The 16,695-nt window shown below is 43.1% G+C and overlaps 1 protein-coding gene across 1 annotated transcript; it reads left to right on the forward strand.

Moving 5' to 3' along the window:
- The first annotated feature begins 937 nt into the window (after positions 1 to 937).
- On the forward strand, positions 938 to 16,489 carry LOC129857922 (alpha-actinin-2-like). Its single transcript, XM_055926620.1, has 21 exons — positions 938 to 1,250; positions 4,393 to 4,507; positions 4,594 to 4,713; positions 4,921 to 5,007; positions 5,228 to 5,315; positions 5,656 to 5,734; positions 9,211 to 9,292; positions 9,828 to 9,913; positions 10,356 to 10,448; positions 10,644 to 10,874; positions 11,117 to 11,264; positions 11,611 to 11,761; positions 12,274 to 12,382; positions 13,057 to 13,197; positions 13,329 to 13,511; positions 13,638 to 13,772; positions 13,862 to 14,041; positions 14,226 to 14,372; positions 15,189 to 15,254; positions 15,414 to 15,572; positions 15,763 to 16,489. The coding sequence occupies exons 1-21, from the start codon at positions 1,119 to 1,121 to the stop codon at positions 15,919 to 15,921; spliced, it is 2,691 nt and encodes an 896-aa protein (XP_055782595.1). The 5' UTR covers positions 938 to 1,118; the 3' UTR covers positions 15,922 to 16,489.
- Positions 16,490 to 16,695: the final 206 nt, after the last annotated feature.

Genomic DNA, 16,695 nt, shown 5'->3' on the forward strand with positions numbered 1-16,695 from the left:
GGTTAGGCCGGCAGGGATATCCTTGTCTCATCGCGCACTAGCGACTCCTGTGGCGGACCGGGCGCAGTGCGCGCTGACCAGGTCGCTAGGTGTACGGTGTTTCCTCCGACACATTGGTGTGGCTGCCTTCCGGGTTGGATGGGCATTGTGTCAAGAAGCAGTGCGGCTTGGTTGCGTTGTGTTTCGGAGGACGCATGGCTCTCGACCTTCGCATCTCCCGACTCCGTACAGGAGTTGTAGTGATGAGACAAGACTGTAACTACTATCAATTGGATACCATGAAATTGGGGAGAAAAAAAGGGGTGAAAAAAAAACTGCCCCGCTTGATTGGAAGAGGGGATGCTTTTATGGAACAGTTAGGGAGGAGGCTTTGCTGTGCGTTTGTGAATGATAGTGTGTTTGGTTTAATCAGAAATACATTATTGTGTGTGTGTGTGTGTGTGTGTGTGTGTGTGTGTGTGTGTGTGTGTGTGTGTGTGTGTGTATACGCATGTATGTTAAGTCACTGCTAGGACCTGCTTGCAGAATCACCAGAATCATATTCCTTAGGTCTCCAATGTTGGAAGTGACAGTGTCCAGACCTGGGAATCAAATTCCAAGAGCAATGTCTTCTCATCCTAATCACTTCAGTTATCCTGTGGTGTCCTAGAGCACTTCTGTGTGTACTCAGATGTGAAAGCACTTATTGTTCCAGAATGTATTATCACAGATGATAGCATTTGAAACTCAATTTATCATTACAACAATATAACTATCCATCTTACAATCATACTGATATTATATTAATGAAACAAATACTTATCTGCCTGTGTGTGTGTGTGTGTGTGTGGTGCCCGTGGGTCTGTGAACAGTAGAGCAGTTTTATCCCCTGGGTATAGCGCCCTGATACACAACGCGCCTGTCACGTGAGCTGTCAGTACTAATTGATGTCAGCGCTTGTCCGGCTGTGGCAACTGCGGCCAGACAGAACACGGGCAAGCGTGAGGGAGTGAGCTAGAGAGGGAGAGTGGAAGTTACCCATCCCAGGTCAATAATTCAATTATCAGAGTCAAAACACATAAGGATATTGGAAGACAAAAACGCAGTGAATTTGGGGAAATACAAATACTTAGGACGCGATGATTACCCAAATAGAGACGACGGTGCATTATGATAACGGATTCGGAGATGAGGAGGACTACATGATACAGGATGATGAGTGGGACAGGGACATGTTACTGGACCCTGCCTGGGAAAAACAGCAAAGAAAGGTAAATCGAGAGAAGATGACGACATGCACATAACCAATTCAACAAATTAACTTTATGCACTGCATTACTTTACTCACCGGGTTGGGAGTTTACATGACATCAAATTAAAATTTGTTTGCATTTCCAAATTGTTTGATAATTAAATATTAAGTTATTCACGTTGAGCTCAGACTTCAAAGCGTCTCTGGTTCCTGGTATTGGGTTCAGACGGAGCAAGGGGTCTGTCTTGGCTCCAGTTGACGGGAATATTGACGGACAGATGCGATGGGTACCAGCTAACAATAGCTCAATGAGCGGCTCTCGAAACTGCTGCCATTCCACTGATACGCGAGGAATGTGAACTGTCAACAGATGCTTCTTAACACACGATGGCGTGCTTGGGATTAGAATGGATGCTATATCTAATTTTAACCTCGAGACCAAAAGGCATTATAGTGGGTTAATCAAGTGTCCTTGGTGTGGAATTGTTTTGTTTATAGAAACCACAAAATACTGTACCAAGCATCTGAATATAGGCTCCCAACTCATTAGCCAATCTGTCAACTGGTCTAATACAGAAGGAGGTTACAGTATGTCTTCCTTCAGAAATGCTCACACTTTATTGTCATGGAAGAGGTTGAACTGTGTCTCAACTATCTTCATTTAACAAGGCAAAGCAAATATGTATTTTGTGGGTATTTTAGGTACATGCTAATTAAGACCTATAGGCCTACTGGGTGCCTTCTGCATGGTATAAGGTATACTTGGATAGCAGTGTTGACCACATGGGATTTGTTTGCAGTTCTCAGTAACTTCTTTGGCATCTTAATTAAGGCTCTTTATTAGCTTTCCCTCCACTTTAATCCTATTTCCCAGTAAGAGCCACCAGGGAAGACAGGGCTGCCCTTGAATGAGACCTTCTGGCACACTGAACTGTCCTTACCTTTGTACACTAACTTGCCAATTAGGCTACCATGTTCTAGCACAGGCTAGGTGTGCCACCTGATTCAGCCGGGTTTGGTGAACAGAGGCAAATTAGGCATGATTCTTGGAACCAAGAGTGAAAACAATGAATAAACAGCCTTCAACCAGTTCATGTGTTTGAACACCTCCTTCAATGACAGGGTTGGTCCCTATTGGACATGGTTCATGAATATATTTAGCTCTGAACGTTAGGGCTGTTGGAGGGAGGAATGAGGTTGGCGGGGGTTAGGTCTGGAAGAGTAGTCATGTTTAACGAGGGGGCAGCAGTTCAATGTCACGTACACTTTGGTCTGCTTTGTCATGCTGCGTCCTTTGTTCCAAAGCCTCTAATATTCCTAATTTAGACGGGCAGCCTCTCCAGGCGGGTGGCGTTAACCCACAGCCCTCTGGGGGACCAGGCTATGTACTATAAGAATTTAAGGTTCTTAAGGGCCAAAGGATCACTCCCCCAGTCATGCTGTGTGGACTGGAATGGCTTGAAAATGCAACATGTCACTGAAGCATACAAACATTCTCTGTGTTTATGCACAGTACAGTCAACACTGTGTAGATGAAAGCTGGAAGCAGATTGACAGATCACATTCCTGAGTGATGTAAGGAGTCTAATTGAGGCTGATCCAGTAAGGCATTTTGAGAAGGAATGTTCAATGTATTCCATTCAATAAAATGCAGATCACTCTCAGTTTGTGACACGGCAAGATTAATTTCAATTAAGGCCCATAGTCCCCACCCGTTTTAGCCTTTGCCCTTTCGGTATTCACATACAGTATCTGGAAGGACTGGATAGATAGCGAAAGCATAAGGCTATAGTTCCACTTATCCTTTTTGATTATCAGGCACTTGTTATCATTTTAGTAAAAGTGTGGCTTTTTTCTTTTCAAAGAGAAACACGTGAGAGAAGAATGCACTGTGTGCATGTGACATTTTCCTCTCATTTTGATATTCAGTTAAAATGTTTTCTTCCTGTCTCTTATCACTAGGGCCACCAGAGCAGGCTACATTTGACACCTTATATCAGGGGTGTCAAACTCATTCCACGGAGGGCCTAGTGTCTGCAGGTTTTTGGTTTTTCCTTTCAATAAAGCCCTAGACAACCAGGTGTGGGGAGTTACTAACTAATTAGTGATGTTGATTCATCAATCAAGTACAAGGGAGGAGCGAAAACCCGCAGACACTCGGCCCCCCGTGGAATGAGTTTGACACCTGTGCAGTTTATATCATCAGCAGTGGTGTAAAGTACTTAAGTAAAAAATACTTTTAAGTACTACTTAAGTTGTTTTTGGGGGATGTATACTTTACTCTACTATTTATATTTTGCCAATTTTTACTTCACTACATTCTGAAATGAAATAATGTACTTTTTACTCCATACATTTTCTGTACTACCCAAAAGTACTCGTTACATTTTGACAGGAAAATGGTCCCATTCACACATTTATCAAGAGAACATCCCTGGTCATCCCTACTGCATCTGATCTGGCGGACTCACGAAACACAAATGCTTCGTCTGTAATTTATGTCTGAGTGTGACCTTGGCAATTAATAAATAAATAAAAAAACAAGAAAATGGTGCCATCTGGTTTGCTTAATATAAGGAATTCGAAATGATTTATACTTTTGATACTTAAGTATATTTAAAACCAAATTTAAAACTGTAATTTTTCCAAACATAACAATTCTGCCCCCTAGCTGAAAGAGGTTAAGTCATGCATCAGGATACAGTTGAAAGCATGAGCGTTATCGGAGAACACATTATTTTATCCTTTATCCTTTATAGGCAGTAGGTTGGTTGGAGGGAAGGTGTAATTTGAAACCTAGGGGTTTTGCTGACCCTCGACAGATAGGATACATCTCAATATGTGGCACTTGCCATAGGGACCACAGTCATCACAATTGATGGCCTCTGGCTAAGTCATGCTAAGCTGTTATCTTATAGTATGTTACAACCAAGCTTTACACTTACAATAGCTACCTTCATAGAGTATAGATGGCAAACACTTTCAACTGGGAAGGGTAAATTGGAAAATGTTATGTAAAATGGACTGTAAAGTTTTTAAACATTGTGGAACATTCTACCTTTGACGAATAAGGTAGAATGTGACGAATAAGATCCTAAGTTATGGGAAATTTACCTTCTACTATTTGTATTTTACTCACCAAAATATCATTTTATTTGTAGACCTTCACAGCTTGGTGTAATTCCCACCTGAGGAAAGCAGAAACACAGATTGAGAACATTGAGGACGACTTCAGGAATGGCCTCAAACTCATGCTTCTCTTGGAAATTATTTCAGGTACTGTTTGTTGACTAAATAGTTGATAGTTGAATAAATTGATTGGTACTCACAGAGAAATGAATGCTGTTTGCTCCTTCCCTCAGGTGAGAGGTTACCTAAGCCTGACAGAGGGAAGATGCGTTTTCACAAGATTGCCAATGTCAACAAAGCCCTAGACTTCATCACCAGCAAGGGAGTGAAACTTGTCTCTATTGGAGCTGAAGGTGATATTTTATTTGGCCTGTACTTTACCTGTTGGCAGCTCAGTATCTTTTGATTCATTTGAATAATCAATTATCTAATTCACTGAAGCAGGTCTTATTCATCAAAGGTAGAGTGTTCCACAATGTTGTAAAACTTTACAGTCCATTGTACATTAACTTTTACAATTATGTGATGGATCTGATGGTAGTTGGATTTTTTCTCTTCAGAAATTGTGGATGGTAACGTTAAGATGACTCTGGGAATGATATGGACCATCATCCTCCGCTTTGCAATCCAGGACATCTCTGTAGAAGGTAATAAAGGACAATTCTAACAAAATAGCGTACTTGAGTGGAAAAAAACCTGCCTTTGTAATTATTGTATAGTAAGTTATGTCCTGCATATGGATTCCCAGTGTTTTTATACTGCAGCTACCTTCTTGGACAGATGATCTGTATTGCCTTCCTGGTTTAATGAAATAGAGATCTCACTGGGGAATATTGCTGTTGAACAAATATTTCTCTCTCCTTTCAGAAACATCTGCAAAGGAAGGCCTTCTCTTGTGGTGCCAGAGAAAGACTGCCCCCTACAGAAATGTCAATGTCCAGAACTTCCACATTAGGTGAGAACAATCTTGAGTCTTTTCCTAACCCTTTAGAGTCCAAGCCCTGTCTACCCCAGTTGATGGTGTTCAACTTAGCTATATGGAATTGTTTTAAGAAGTTCATTACAAGGATAATTTTGTTATTTTGATTTTGAATGTTAAGACTCCTTGAAGATGCCTAATAGGTATTTTTCTATTTTATTATTTTCTATACTAATGTGTTAGTAATAAGTAATAAGAGATGCAAAGCCTGCACACACTATAGCTCTCTAGGACCAGTGTTGGTGACCTCTAATTTACTCAGTTATCATGCCAATCTGACCTCTGACCTGGTTCTCTCTGCTGCCTGCTGGTGAAGCTGGAAGGACGGACTTGCCTTCTGCGCCCTGATTCACAGACACAGACCTGACCTTATCGACTATGCTAAGCTCAACAAGGTCTCTCGTGTGTCCCAATCACTAACCATGATGGTGTCTGGTGCCTCCCACATACTAACAGAGAAGGGTTCCCTATGTCCATAATATTAACTCCAGCCTTTTCCCACAGTGTGGATTAATAGAAAGTTATGATGTGGGTGGGTTGACTTTTGAGAAGCAGAAATAAGAGAGTGTTTCATTATGTTTAACTCAGGGGTTCTCAAACTTTTTGGAGCCAGGGACACCTTTTGTGTTTGCAAATTCATCAGGGACTCCCTCATGATCAGAACACAACTTGAGTGTGTTAAAAATGGCCTACAAGGACTTCTACAGTACATGGCTGGACAATCCAATTCTCAGGCCCGGGAAATAAAATTTAAAAGGCCCGCCTCTTGGCACTAGAGAGAAAATGTTGCAGTTTTCAAGCTAAAATCCTTCAATTCTACACATTCTGCCATGAGGCAGAGAGAAAACTGTACATTTTTAAAGATTAAATTAAAGTACATTTAGGTTAAAAAAATGTTTTGGGGGGTGATAGTATTGAGTTAAAAAAATTATAATTGGTGTGGTACTGTGGATACCAATATCTTATTATCTTAACTTATTCCACGGATCCCTTTGCCCAAAAAATGAAATGAGCCCCTAATTTAACTCACCCAATCTATTCTTTACTGATTTCTGCATCCACTGTCTTACTTACATGCTCTTCTCAATGACTCCCTATTGTATAAAACTGGAAGGAAGGTTTAGCCTTCTGTGCCCTGATACACAAACACAGGCCAGATCTAATCAACTATCACAATCTGAAGGTATCATAAGTCTAGGTACAGCAGTGTTTGAAATCTCATAAAAGTAGACTTTGTTGTGTGTAGAATTGTGTGTGTAGTAGTAAGCTCTAATAGACTTAGCGTTTGTATGGTACACTCTAGGGTTGGGCGGTATCCAGATTTTCATATCGTCATACCGTCCTTATCTCTTTCCATGGTTTATGGTATTACAGCCTTAGTACACAAGGGGTCGCTAAAAACGAACAAAAATAAATCAGTAAAAACTATTACCAGAATGCTAACAAATTAGCACAAGTACTAGCGAATTTCCATAGAGGCTGCTAGCTAAATCTGCTAACGAGCGCAAACGAAATAAAAACAATTTGCAAAGACAGGCAATCCAACTCATAAAGTTATACATATATAGGTAGTACCTACCAAATGTCCTTTTTGGTGAGTTTGGACATTTACAAGCGAATGTAAATGAGAGACTTTGTGCAGATAAACAAAGTTTTACACACACACACACACACACAAAAACTAACAAGATCTCACGGTCTTACTTCAATATTCAACGTTTGTCCAGGGAGGGATAAACAACTAGGATTAACATCCTGCAGGATCATACTCTAAAACATCATGAGAGTACGACCCTACCTCACACAGGAAGTAGTGCAGGTCCTAATTCAGGCACTTGTCATCTCCCGTCTGGAGTACTGCAACTCACTGTTGGCTCGGCTGCCGGTTTGTGACATCAAACCCCTGCAACTTATCCAGGGTGCTGCAGCCCGCCTGGTTTTCAACCTTCCTAAGTTCTTACATGTCACCCTTCTCCTCCGTACACTCCACTGGCTTCCAGTCGAAGCTCGCATCCACTACAAGACCATGATGCTTGCCTACGGAGCAGCAAGAGGAACTGCCCCCTCCCTACCTTCAGACTATGCTCAAACCCTACACCCAAACCCGAGCACTCCGTTCTGCCACTCTGGTCTCTTGGCCCTCCCACCGCTACAGGAGAGTAGCTCCCGCTAAGCCCAGTCCAAGCTCTTCTCTGTCCTGGCCCCCCAATGGTGGAACCAGCTTCCCCTTGAAGCTAGAACAGCAGAGTCCCTGCCCATCTTCCAAAAGCACCTGAAACCCTACCTCTTCAAAGAGTATCTTAAACAATCCCCCTCCTCACCTCGGCTATTTCCAAATACCCTGGTTTATGGTATATACAGTATACCGCCCAAGCCTAGTACACACTGGGTAATTACATGTATTTATTTATTTAATTTATTAGTGTGCTTTAATTGCTCTAATGCAAGCTTTTATAGAACTGGCAGCAGATCTGCTCAAAGTTGAATTTGAATAACCATAGACCACTTAAACTGGTACAAAACTTCCACTCACGGGTGGCCAAAAAGAACTTACTGAAAGCCACACACCTCACTAAACCACGCCTCCTATTTAACGAGGCCCCGCCATTACAATACATTACATCCTGTCAATACGATGGCACAGGTGGATTCATTATTGTATCTAATGGTGGGTACAAATATCTACCTTTGTTCAATACATTTTAAATGTGTAACTTCTCTGCTAAGCAAAGGTACAGATCAGTACCATCAATAATCATTAGTGGACCATTGGGGGTACATAAAATAGGTTTGTGTCCTCGGAAACAGAAATGTACCCTAACTGTACGTATTTTTTGGAGAATATGTGATGATTGTAACTTTAAAGAGTAGACTATACAGATTTGAATATACAGATTTGTGTCCTTCCACCGTGTAACCTGTGGCCTTTATAATACCGAATTACATTCACAGTACATCTCCATCCTTGTTAATCTAAAAAAAAAAGTAACATAGTCCATTATGGTTTTCCCAGGAGGCTGAACTGACTTAGCCCTGACTGTGAATAGATGAAGAAATATGAGCCACATCCCAATAGAGCCCAGGGTTTACCTCAGCTGTGGTGGGCAGATACCTCTAAATGAGGCAGCCCTTTATAGGGCAATCAATCTATCCATTGTTGTTTGGGAATACACATAAAAATGAATAGATCTGGGAAACCCAAACCATTCAGAATGTTGTTTAATACCAAAAAGAGACAGTTTTAGTAGAGGTGTTCCCCCTCTCTCTCGTACATATGCATGTGGACACACACACACACACACACACACACACACACACACACCTCTGCTGCCCCCCCCAAACACTTCCATGCTTGCATTGGACCCAGACAGGCCCTGTCAGCTGTCATGTCTGGCTCCAGGTGAGTGGGCTCAGTAAGCCATGAGTGTTAGCTTGCTGAAATGGCTCCATGTGGGGAACAGGCCCATGGGTATCTGCCCGCCCTGGATCTCTGCAGCTGCCACTGTCCTGTAACAGGCTTTCCCCCCTCAGCCAGCATCAGTGGAACAGACTTAGTACAATAGCAGCAGCATGAGCCCTCTCCTCCCACTAAACCAACTGACTCACCCTACCGCATTAGTGAGAAGACACTTACTGACTGTCTGTCACCTGTTTGGTTAATACATCACTGGGTGCAGGACAGTTTGTAATCTGATTTCAAATACTTTACATGTGCATGTTTTTTCATGTTAAAAGTAAATGAAAACATGACTGTATCTTAGTTTTAAAAAGTGTAATAGTGTTAAGGTGGCATTGAAAGACCGCTATATGCTAACTGCTATGTAACAATATAATTGGAACGTATGTTTCTATAATACTGATTATTTTCTAGGATGATCCTATGGGGAACCTGAACCTGGCCTTTGAAATAGCAGAGAAGCACCTGGATATTCCCAAGATGATGGACGCAGAAGGTAATGTCTTCTAAGGAAACAACGTTTTGAATTCGGCATTAGCTATAGGCATCTTGTTTTGCTCAATATGAAAACATAAACCATCTTATTTGGTACTGTAATGGTGGGAGTCAGACTACGGGCTTTGTTGCAGGATTGTCTGGAGGAGATTGCCAGGAGGATTGTGTGTACTTGTATGAACATTGTAATGATAAAGTCCTAAGTGCCTGGTATCCCACAGATTTGATAAGTGCAGCAAGGCCAGACAACAGGACTGTTATGACCTATATGTGCAGTTTGTATCACACATTTGCAATGGTACAGAAGGTGAGGGCACATTGGTCAAGTTTTAGGTCCTTGTTTAGACCCCTTGGCCATAGACCAACCCAATTTCCTTCCAGGATAGCCCTGGGCTAAGACGTTCAGGTGTGGAGTCTCTATCTGTGGTCCTTTTCCTCTGTCTGTGCTCTTGTGTTTCCTGTCTCCACCTTCAGTGTCTTCCTCCTTCTCTACTTGTTGTCTGTCACCCTCTTCTGTCCCTGTGTCCACGCTGTAGACATCATCAACACTCCTAAGCCTGATGAGAGAGCTATCATGACCTATGTGTCCTGCTTCTATCATGCTTTTGCTGGAGCTGAGCAGGTATACAGCTTGCACCATGAACAATTTGAATCGAGTTTGTGAATGCAATATGTTTTGTGTCCAATATTCACAAATCATTTGATGGTGATTACCATGTGTCAATCATTCCACTTAAAATAAGCACATGATAATCCAATCATTCAAATTTTCTATAGTCTTATTTCCCCGTCACTACCAAAAACACATATCCTGGTCTGTCCTCTTCGCTAGCCTGAAAGTTGTTTGACATCATACTAATTTGGTAAATTGTGAGTTTGACATTGACATGCATGTTTTTGAAACGACACACACAGATTGCTTTAAATGTATGACTTAAATGGTGTGCATGTTGGTGGGGTGGGGGGTAATTGTATGAGGAATTGCATTAGATATGCGACTCACCTCACCTCTCTTTCCTCCCTGACCTCATTTCTCTTTCCTCTTTCCTCCCTCCCCTTGGTAGGCTGAGACAGCAGCCAACAGGATCTGTAAAGTGCTAGGTGTGAACCAGGATAATGAGAAACTTATGGAGGAATACGAGAGGCTGGCCAGCGAGGTAAAGCATACTTTTGGATATATGCTTTCATATTGGTGAACTCTCTTAGGGACATACTTCTACCCCACTTGGAAATTTCCAAGTATTCAAATCAAATTCAAAGTCCAATTCAACTTAATTGAATTGAGAGGAATAACAACACACAGCACACAAACCCCATAGCTCCACTCCATCATTACCTTCTGTATTCCGTAGCTACTGGAGTGGATCTGCCGGACCACCCCATGGCTAGAGAACAGGGCCGCAGAGAAGACCATGGTTGAGATGCAGAGGAAGCTGGAGGATTTCAGGGACTACCGCCGCATGCACAAGCCCCCCAAGGTGCAGGAGAAGTGCCAGCTGGAGATCAGCTTCAACACCTTGCAGACCAAGCTGCGCATCAGCAACCGGCCCGCCTTTATGCCCTCTGAGGGAAAGATGGTATCTGTAAGTGTTAACACCCAACATTCAATGATGAATCATATAAAACTGATGAAACACAAGCCACCAGTCAAAGTACAGTAGCTATAGATAGCTATGGATGTAGGTAATCCAAAAGACCAAGGTAAAGACCAAGGCACTCTTACCAGAATGTTGATAAAGTTAAAAAGCTGTTTTAATAGCATATCAACTGAGCGTGATGGTTTGCTGCTTTTGACCCGTGTCTTTGTGTCTCCATGTGGCTGTAGGACATAGCCAGTGCATGGCAGGGGCTGGAGGGGGCTGAGAAAGGTTATGAGGAGTGGCTTCTGACCGAGATCCGCAGGCTGGAGAGACTGGCCCACCTGGCTGAAAAGTTTTGCCAGAAAGCCACCACCCATGAGACCTGGGCTAGTGGTCAGTATGGGCTATTATTGTCTGTCTGTGCAGTGTTTACTTATGCCTCTGGTATGTCTAGAGTTTGACCTTTGAATGTAAGTGATTAGCTCCAAATCCTTTGAGATTCTTCAATGGGAAAATGTCCGAGTAAATCTTCAGCATTTGTTTTGACTAACGGGAGATTCATGACCGTTGCTCTCGCTTTCTCTGTCTCTGTCTCTGTCTCTGTCTCTCTCAATTCAATTCAAGGGGCTTTATTGGCATGGGAAACATATGTTAACATTGCCAAAGCAAGTGAAGTAGATAATATACAAAAGTGAAATAAACAATAATCTCTCTATCTCGCTCTCTCTCTGTGACCAAGGTAAAGAGCTGATTTTATCTCAGAAGGACTACGAGACAGCCACCCTGACGGAGGTTCGGGCGTTGCTAAGGAAACACGAGGCGTTTGAGAGTGACCTGGCTGCTCACCAGGACAGGGTGGAGCAGATCGCTGCCATCGCACAGGAGCTCAAGTGCGGACTTTTCCTCTAACCCTCACTCCTAACCATCATCCCTACCAAATCCTGTTCCTAAAATCATGGCTTTGACAAAGAATACAATCTGCATTCTACTTAAAGGGAAATTCCACCCAAAAACCAGTCCATTGTTGATATAGTCCCCAAATGTTTTGCATGTCAGCAATCACGTTTTTAAGATATAGAATTTCAAAATACATAAATATGGTATGATGCACTTTACCTGTGATTAGGTGTGGCAACAAATACATTCTAAGTTATGTTAATGGGATTTCTCCATTCTGATCATTTTCATCAATTTTGTACATTTCTACATTTCCTGAACTAATTTCCACACTGTACCACATTTGTTTTGTCTTTGTGTGCCTCTATTTCTATAAATTAAAATAGTGATAGAGAAGGTACAGTACATATCCAAACTGGTACTTGCATCAATGCCAGTATTATGCTAGCAAAACACAGTAAACTTCCCAGCCCTAGATTGACCTGTTTCCTGTGGTGTTGTGCAGTGAGCTGGACTATCATGGTGTGGCTGCTGTCAACCAGAGGTGTCAGAGCATCTGTGATCTGTGGGATCAACTTGGTACATTGACCCAGAAGAGGAGAGAGGCTTTAGAGGTGAGTGGAGGGGGTTGAGGTTTGGGACATGACATGCTATGTTCTCAGCTAAACTGGGCTAAACCCAGTGAAAAGCAAGCCGGCACAGTACATCTTGGTAGTGTGAAAAGAGAACCAGTTCCATGAATCCAGTTGAGAACTGAGGAGGTAAAGCAGTGAATGACGTAACCTTGGTTTGGGGTGGAGTGTTCACAGGACCGCTTAATCCATAATAAAGCTACATCTCATGTATATTCTATTGAGATAGTTTAGGATTGGGTCTTGGGAATGAAGACACGGCGTATTATTGGTTGCCCACTAAGTCTGCTGGCCGAGATAAAGGGATGAACTAAAGGCACATTCATGTAGATATGGCTGCCTGTACAGTATCTGGCTGGCAGGATGCCCACATTCCCCTTCCTCTGAGCCCCTCTGATCCATACTGGATGCTCATGACCTGCAAATGTGTCAAGACCCTTATCCAGGCCTGGGATTAGGGTGACTGACATGGGCTGCTGTCTGACACCTGCCCCTGCCCAAAGGGAGTAGTCTAATCCATCTTGCCAAACTCAGGGGTCAATTGGGTCACGTCAATGTGATGCATCCTGGGATTAGCATCCCAAACAGGTGAAGCAATATTAATGAATTGTCAATGAGATGAATGGCAACGTTTTTTTCTTGCTCCTGTTTTCCAGAGGACAGAGAAGCTGCTGGAAACCATTGATCAGTTGTTCCTGGAGTTTGCCAAGAGATCAGCACCTTTCAACAACTGGATGGAAGGGGCTATGGAGGATCTGCAGGATATGTTTATTGTACACACGATCGATGAGGTCCAGGTACGTAATACTCACTGTTATGATTTAATCATCCTACCGTTGTTACAAATGTTGCAGCTATGTAATTTTGGTTCAGTGCCCAAAGTACTTGCTAGGTACACTGCAACCTCTCCTCTCCTTCTCCCCTGCAGTGCCTGATCTCCGCCCATGAGCAGTTCAAGGCCACCCTCCCAGAGGCAGACAGAGAGAGACAGGCCATCCTGGGGATCCACAACGAGGTGCAGAAGATCTCCCAGAGCTACGGCATCAAGGCCAACCTCCTCAACCTCTACAGCACAATCACCACAGAGGAGCTCCTCACCAAGTGGGACAAGGTACAACCTCGAAAATTCACATGCATAAACACGAGACATGCATGCACACATATGCATTCACGCATGCACATACACAGCCAATTTCTGTCAGATTGATGTATGTTTTGTTGCCATGTTGCTGACCAGGTGAAGAAGCTCGTTCCCCAGAGAGAAGGCTCCCTCCAGGAGGAGCTAGCCCGGCAGCATACTAGCGAGAGCCTGAGACGGCAGTTTGCTACCCAGGCTAACCTCATAGGACCCTGGATACAGACAAGGATGGAGGTCAGAGAGCCAACCATCATTTTAGTGTCTAAGGGTACCCTTGGATCCGGAACAAAACCCTGATTTGCTCACTTGTGTGGTTCTGACAGGAGATTGGGCGCTGCTCCCTGGAGGTGGGCGGTACCCTGGAGGACCAGATGACCCAGCTGAAGCAGTTTGAGCACATCATCGTTACCTACAAGCCCAACATCGACAAGCTGGAGGGAGACCACCAGCACATCCAGGAATCCCTGGTGTTTGACAACAAGCATACCAACTACACCATGGAGGTACTGCAGAGCACCACAGAGAGACGGTCTCTACATGCGGTCTATATAGATTAGAAGTGGTAATGGGGATAATGATGATGGATGTCACCGAGATCCCAAAGTGCATTGTTGGAATACATTGTTGACAGCTGATTAATCTGTCTGTGTCTATATCTGTCGGTGTGTTTAATCGTCATGGTAAAAGCACATCCGTGTGGGCTGGGAGCTCCTCCTCACCACCATCGCCCGCACCATCAACGAGATCGAGACCCAGATCCTGACCCGTGACGCCAAGGGCATCAGCCAAGAACAGATGCACGAGTTCCGCTCCTCCTTCAACCATTTTGACCGGGTATAGTACTCTATCCACACCCTGGACTCCCGGTTCTCAGTCTCCTATAATAACCCTTAACCTGAATGGCATGTTAAGTAGCATAATACCACTGACAATTTTTTTTACCGTCTTGCCTATCTTATCCAGAAGCTGCGTAAGGAAACTGGGGTAATATGTTGTTGTTGATACTGTAATAGAATGGTCACTGCTCTGTGGCCTTGGTTGTTTAGACGGTTAAAACATAATACAAATCCAATTGTACTTTATGATAGTGTAGTGTATAGATCTCTAAAAAATCTATTTTTTATATTGGTTCTACATTGTTTTAATGCTGCATGTTATGGACAGTGGACACTTGTGTGTGTGTGTGTGTGTGTGACACCTCTGAGTGAACTCTAACACCTGGTCCCAGGAGAACACAGGGAAACTGTGAGGAGTTCAAGACCTGTCTGATCAGCCTTGGTCATGTGGGCAATGAACATCAGGTACTCACCCCTACTGACCTCTAACCTTTCATGATTCCTGACTGACTCTCTTTGACGACTTAGGCTTCTTCCATCCTTCTAGAACAGACCAAATCTGCTGCTACCTCACATATTTTCCCAGTTCTATCTATTTTTGAATAGTGGGCTCTAAATAATACACTACATTATGGCTATATAGGCGGTAGCAGCTTTCGTCTGTGGTTGTGTGTATGTGTACATGTTTCTGATGTTAGCTTTGGTCTTCTCCCCTACCGGATCTCCACTACTCTACCATCCATCTTCTCTTGGTCTCCCTCCCTCCTCTCCTACTCCCAACCTCCACCCTATGACCCTTGACCTCCGACTACAGAAGAAACATGGGGCGATGGACACTGATGACTTTAGGGCCTGTCTGATCTCCATGGGTTATGATTTGGTAGGTGTCTCAATATTCTCATGCAGAATTACAATATGCAAACAATGCATACTAATACCAAGAGGTATTGATAATATTCTGTGTAATAACGAACAAAGATATCAGTGCTCTTGTCTCTGATCTCGCTCTAATATCTCTCTCTCTCTCTCTGTCTGTCAGGGTGAAGTAGAATTTGCCCGTATCATGATGCTGGTTGACCCCAGTGCCACTGGCATGGTGTCTTTTCAATCATTTATCGATTTTATGACCAGAGAAACTGCTGACACGGACACCGCCGAGCAGGTTGTGGCATCCTTCAGGATCCTGGCAGCCGATAAGGTGTGTGTGTGTGTGTGAGAGAAAGTGAACGGGGAGTGTGACAATTGAGTGGAACATGTCAATCACACAGATGGGGCAGATTCAGTAAAATGGTCAACACGCATATTGTTCTGTCAGATTATTAATATTTGCTAAAGCGGAATTACCTACATGAGCCCGTGTTCTCTCTGTTTTTCTCCCGACTCCACAGCCCTACATCCTGGTTGAGGAGCTGAGGAGAGAGCTCCCCCCTGACCAGGCAGAGTACTGCATCTTGAGGATGCCCCGCTATAGTGGCCCAGGGGGGTCCACAGGGGCGCTAGACTACACCGCCTTCTCCACTGCCCTCTATGGAGAGAGTGACCTCTAACCCTGCAAGATGATGCCCAAAAGTGACCTCTTGACCCCACCCAATACGTCTGGAGGAAATTCCCTTTAACCAAACACGCTGTAAATGCAAGGCGGTTACCTATGTTAGAGTCACAATAGGTAGATATAGTACATCTCGCCACTTATTGTAACACAATAGTTTCCCTCATATGAGTTCTGCGGTGAAGTGAAGATAGAATAACAGTTTTTCTTATCTGCTTTAAGGAATAACATGATCATATAAGCTACAATAGTTAGATAGAATATAATGTTTATTGACAACAGTAATAGCAGCAGTTGGATATGAAGCTAGAACAGACAAATAGCAGGCTAATAGTCAGCATTTTCTCCTCATCTTCTTTCAGTGCCTTATTAGGAACTACTGCATGAGTTCTAATTGGGAATAAGACAAACACATCAATGCCAGATGTTGAACTGATGCTTGCTTCCAGTGGGATGTTGTTTATGTAACCAAAATGTACTTGTGGTATAATCATAGCTCATGTTTCCTGCTCCATGCAAACTTTTCTCACATCACAATTTACCCAATATATATATACACTGCTCAAAAAAATAAAGGGAACACTTAAACAACACAATGTAACTCCAAGTCAATCACACTTCTGTGAAATCAAACTGTCCACTTAGGAAGCAACACTAATTGACAATACATTTCACATGCTGTTGTGCAAATGGAATAGACAAAAGGTGGAAATTATAGGCAATTATCAAGACACCCCCCAAAACAGGACTGATTCTGCAGGTGGTGACCACA

The sequence above is a fragment of the Salvelinus fontinalis genome, chromosome 1 (genome assembly GCF_029448725.1).
Source record: "Salvelinus fontinalis isolate EN_2023a chromosome 1, ASM2944872v1, whole genome shotgun sequence".
Lineage (NCBI taxonomy): Eukaryota > Metazoa > Chordata > Actinopteri > Salmoniformes > Salmonidae > Salvelinus > Salvelinus fontinalis.

Excerpts from the sequence above, each read along its gene's own strand:
- LOC129857922 (XM_055926620.1), top strand. The coding sequence starts at position 1,119 with ATGATTACCCAAATAGAGACGACGGTGCATTATGATAACGGATTCGGA. Across the intron at positions 11,762-12,273 it reads GCCATCGCACAGGAGCTCAA|TGAGCTGGACTATCATGGTG; the intron begins GTGCGGACTTTT and ends GGTGTTGTGCAG. Across the intron at positions 14,042-14,225 it reads ATACCAACTACACCATGGAG|CACATCCGTGTGGGCTGGGA; the intron begins GTACTGCAGAGC and ends TCATGGTAAAAG.